Below are 5,168 nucleotides of genomic sequence, written 5' to 3' on the forward strand. Positions count from 1 at the left end.
AGCATGCCAGCCACTCCTATGATTCTTGATCATGAAGCATGCTGGCCACTCTGAAAGAAACTGTAGTCTAAGACATCTGAAGTGCATCACGTTGTAGGTGCTGAAAATATGCTGTTTAATGCGTAAAATTATGTCTTGCTTTGCATTAACAACTCTGCAATATTTGTATATAAAGAAATTAGACCTGAGGTTGAAAAAAAATTGAACCCCAGAGACATAAGAAACTGAACCCTAGAGATACAAGAAATAATTCAGAAAAAGAAATATACATTCTCACTTGTTAATAGCAGCTCACAGTTGTTCACTGGTTTCACATTCCTTTTCTGCGATGAGCAAAAAAACAGATTAGGAGACATCACAATGGAGATGTTTGTCATCACTCTAGACATTCATGACAACACCACTCGTCACAAAACGGTGAACACAATGAGTGGGAAAGTTGAACATAGTTCTAGAACAGCACCATGTTAGCACTCTGTGGACACTCTCTCAAACCAAAGTATTTTGCTCTCAGCTATAGTCCTAAGCTTTGACTCTTGTTTCATCCTGCCTATATCAGGGCAAGGAGTCCATCCTACATTATTTCTTAAATCAGTAAGAAAAGGATAACAGAAGAATAGCTTGGAATTAGTTCATAAATCCTTTTTTGTGCCATTATTGCACATTTCAGATTCAACCCTCCAATATGGTTAAAAAGAAACAGAGCCTTTTCTTCTCACAAACCCTAAAAGCTCTCAATCATTATTGGATATGGGTACATGAAAGGGACCTAAAAGGGAAAGGCGTGTGAGGCAGGATGTTCCTGTTCTTTCTGTCTCTTCCTTTTTTCTATCACAGAAACTAGGTGAGAAAGAGAAACAGCCTGATAACACTCTATTTCAGTGTTGAAGCTTTGTGTCTTTTGTCATTTTCTTCTTCTTTCATATCGGCAGAAAGGAGAGGGAGATGTGATTTGTATGCGGGGGGGGGGGGGAGGGGAGAGTAAGGCTAATAATCCTGAATGTGCTTTTCTGTACTAGCAACCATCCCCATAACAACAGTTATAACCAAATCAAAACCAAAACAGAAGTACTTTACAGACGAAATGCATGTTATCAAGGAGATGTGCAGGTCTGTGTTGTTGTTTTTTAATTTGCTGCTTTTGCTTACATGTTATTCTTTGGCAATCTTGTACATACTTACTTGGAAAAAAAGATCCACTAAATACAGTGGACACAAGATTGGAAATCTGATGTGTTTGTACTAATCCTGTGCACAAACCCAAACTCAGCATGTGAGATTTCTCAGCAAAAGCCTTACAATCACTGGAGAAAATCAGTATCTGGAACTCATCCAGCTGAAGCTTGAATATCACCAATAGTGAGTGATGCTGTCCAAATATAACAGCAGCTTGATCGTTAGATTAACCTGATATGGTTAAGTATATCTATAACACTTCAGAGCTCCAAATTCATAATATACTACTGAAATTATCTGGTACAATGCTGGCCTATGGTTAAGTTTTTCACGCACAACTCTTAGGTTCATACACTCCGTACTGTCACTCCTCCTTAACATAGCTGAGAAGAAGAAGTAAAAAATTGCTTCTGTTTTCTGTTAACAAGAGTTTATTATTAGTCTGAAGTTATGATTAATCTTCACTACAGCTCAAGGAAACAAACCAAAATAAGTTACTGTTTGAAGTTGGCTTGTTTTGCTAAATCACAGTTATGAGTAAAGCCACAGATTTTATGCCCAAATTCAAAAAGAGCAACCAGTTAGTTACAAATGGAAGCAGAGGCTTCCAGTCTCCTCTTCATAGTCACACCAAGGAAGGAGAGACTTAACAGAAGAACCTTGTTCATGTAATACTGCTTAGGTATTACACTTAAACAAAGCCATTATCTTGCTGTAATCTTTTCAAACTCTCCATATTGTATTTTGGAAAGCTGATGCTAAGAGTGAGACATTTAGCCTTCTCTGTCAGAGAGCTCTGGTGTGACAATAAACTACAATTCCCAGGATTCCCTAACACAGAGCCAGGGCAGTTAAAGCAGTTTCAAACTGGATTATTTGTGCAGTATGTTTTGGACCCCCGACAGCTAATAGAAGATTTGGGGCTGTATTCCTAAAAATGCAGTTTCTTAACCATAGTCAAAACTCATTGGTGAAAAAAGAAAACCAGAAAAAAACAAGGCAAGGATAGGGCTAGGACCAATTTAACACAAACTGATCCTCAAATAATTGTATACATTTTAATAGTATGCTTAGGAATAGTGAAATGAGTAGATTACAGTACATGATATCCAAGAGGGAATAAACAGCAAAATAGCCTTCTTGGTAATTTGTGTCAGATTTTCAAACTAACAATTTAATTGGCTCACCCAGAAGATTAGTATGTGGGCTATTACCTTAGGTCCCTCCATGTTGCTGATTGCAATTCAGCAATATCACAAAACTGACTCTATAGCACAAACTGGAAAATGGCTTTAAATAAACATACAGCTCTGGGGCATGTTTGCCTTAAAAAGACATTTTTTTTAAAACTGCAAGCATCAACTTCATATAATATTTGGCAATATCCATCTTGATTATTCCAGAAAGTTTCTGATCAATTAAAGCCCACCACTAAGAGGAAGTAAAAGGGTGTCCATACGAATTTAAATGTGGCCAGAATTCAGTATTTTAATTTTTTCCTGGCAGTTGATTAAATGGGATGAATCTAGTTAATTACACATACCATTCCTCATCCCAAAGCATAGCACTTCAAAGAGAAACATGGGAAAAGCAAATGCCCCTTCATCTTTTGTGACCAGCTTTTCCAATTTTGCATTAGATATTGATGGCTGGATAGTAAAACATGTGGCTGTATCCACCAAAAAAGCTACACTAATCAGCACTTTATTTCAAAGTTAGTTAAAAAAAATTCTTTAACAGCATTCAACTTCATCCTGCTCTCCCACAGGAGAACAGTCTGATAGGACACTATTATTACAATGTGTAAACCAAAGCCACTCTGGTGATTTCAAAGGTGGGTAACCTCCATATATAACATTCATCTTGGGCTGATGGAGTTGTCCATCATACTGGGGTCAATGAGCAAGCCCATGCAAATGAGGCTTTGGGATGGAAGGCAGGAATGACAGTATTAAATTTCAATGACTTGGGGTACAAAATACAAACCAAAATAATAAAAAAATTCATGATCATGTGTTTAGTGTGACACAGGAAAATGTTACTACTTCCGTACTCTAAAGCCATATACCTAGTATTTACAATGTTTGCACTTTACTTAGCAAGTCAATAATGGCCTCTCTGGCAAGGAATAATATTTCACCAGTGTTTTGATTATGTACTTCGAACAAAGAAGGATCATCAAAAACCTTCTTACCACCTATTATAACGTAGGGATATCCAAGTTTGTTAGCATCTTTTAACCTTTTCCCAATTGTGAGCTGAGTCCGATCATCTAGCACCAACTCATCTTTAAGCTGAGGGATAGAATCAGAAATAAAATTATACAGATCCTCCAAGAGTATCGCTCCTTTCTCCTCTTTGCTGCCTCTCTTTGGGGGAATAAGGCAGACTTGATAAGGTGCAATGAGGTTTGGCCAGTGAATAGCATCCTCTGTAGAAAGCACCTCAATGGAGGCTGCAAGGATCCGAGACACACCCAACCCATAGCAGCCCATTTCAGCTGGAACAGGCTTGTTCTGAGCAGTGTGGACAGTAGCATTAAAAACAGAAGAGTATTTGGTGCCCAAGAAAAAGGTATGGCCAACCTCAATTCCTTTGCTTTCAACAAGTTTTCCTTTGCAAATTGGGCAGTCCATTTCATTGGGGTTTACAGTTTCCACATTGGCTGAAAAGTCACAGTTCGTACACATCATCAATCGGTCCTCACCAACCTCAGCAGGGAGCTGGAATTCATGAGACATTGTTCCTCCAATGCTTCCTGTAGCAGCTTGGACTTTCACAAACTGAAGGCCCAAGTTGCTGAATATATTGGAGTAAGCACTGCACACAAGGCCATAAGTCTGGAGGGCAGCCTCCTTGGAGGCATCAAAGGTGTACATATCTTTCATATAGAACTCTCGGCCCCGCAGCAATCCAAAACACGGCTTTGGCTCATCTCGAAACTTTCTTGTTACCTGATAGAACAAGAGAGGAAGCTGTTTGTAGGACAAGCAGCCTTGAGAAGCTATAAGATCTGTAATGGCCTCTTCATGGGTAGGTCCTAGACAATATTCTTGGCCGTGCCTGTCTGCCAGTCGTAAAAGTTCTTTGCCCATCAGTTCCCACCTTCCACTGGCTCTCCAGAGCTCTGCTGAACACAGTGTAGGCATGTTCATTTTCTGGCCACCTATGGCTTGCATTTCTTGGTCTATCACCTTGATCAGCTTCTCCATTGCTCGGACCACGTATGGCATGTAATGGTAGCAACCAGGGCTGGCAGGGCAAATCAGACCTGTTAGTAACATCAGTCTCTGACTTTTACATGTCATCTCCCCACGTTTGCTCTCTTGTGATGCCATGCTTTCATCTCGTAGATTCATCGATCGAAAATGTTGGGATACACGGTTTTGTTTTGCATGAAGACTGCAATAAAACCTGCAGAATTGTTCCTGTTTATGACACTGAACAATCCAAACTGCCAAACTAGGAAGTAGCATTTTCCTACTTCTAAGAAGCCCACCCATTCCAGGACTCATAGAGGAAATGCCTGTTTTAATCTGTAGACAGAGAGAAAGAAATAAAAAAAGAAATTAAGTTTGCATGACAAGATGCACACAAGACTTATCTATGCTGTATCCTGTGTGGTGCGGTGGTCTGAGCATTGGATTATGACTCTAGAGACCAGGGTTCAAATCCCTGCCTGGCCACGCTGTGAAAGGATCACCTTAGAGTCACTGTAAGTTGGAAACGACTGGAAGGCATACAACAACAATTAAATCAATACAATATTTTTACAAAGCATGTTTGTGTTGTGTGCCTTCAAGTTGTTCCTGACTTATGGCAACCCTAAGGTGAACCAATCACAGGGTTTTCTTGGCAAGATTTATTCAGAGAAGGTTTGCCATTGCCTCCCCCAAGGCTGACAGTATGTGACTTGCCCAAGGTCACCCAGTGGGTTTCATGGCTGAATGGGGAACTGAACCTTGGTCTTTAGAGTCGCAGTCCAGTAATCA

At 39.8% G+C, this 5,168-nt stretch overlaps 1 protein-coding gene across 1 annotated transcript in view; it reads right to left on the reverse strand.

Annotated features, from left to right (window-relative positions):
• Window positions 1-1,011: 1,011 nt before the first annotated feature.
• PARS2 (prolyl-tRNA synthetase 2, mitochondrial) overlaps window positions 1,012-5,168 on the reverse strand; it is an 8,576-nt gene continuing 4,419 nt past the window's right edge. The window contains exon 2 of the mRNA XM_042462606.1: window positions 1,012-4,712. Coding sequence (XP_042318540.1) covers window positions 3,252-4,712 — 1,461 coding nt within the window. The 3' untranslated portion in view covers window positions 1,012-3,251. The remainder of the gene's footprint in view (window positions 4,713-5,168) is intronic.

Source organism: Sceloporus undulatus, chromosome 4 (assembly GCF_019175285.1).
Source record: "Sceloporus undulatus isolate JIND9_A2432 ecotype Alabama chromosome 4, SceUnd_v1.1, whole genome shotgun sequence".
In the NCBI taxonomy this organism is placed as follows: domain Eukaryota; kingdom Metazoa; phylum Chordata; class Lepidosauria; order Squamata; family Phrynosomatidae; genus Sceloporus; species Sceloporus undulatus.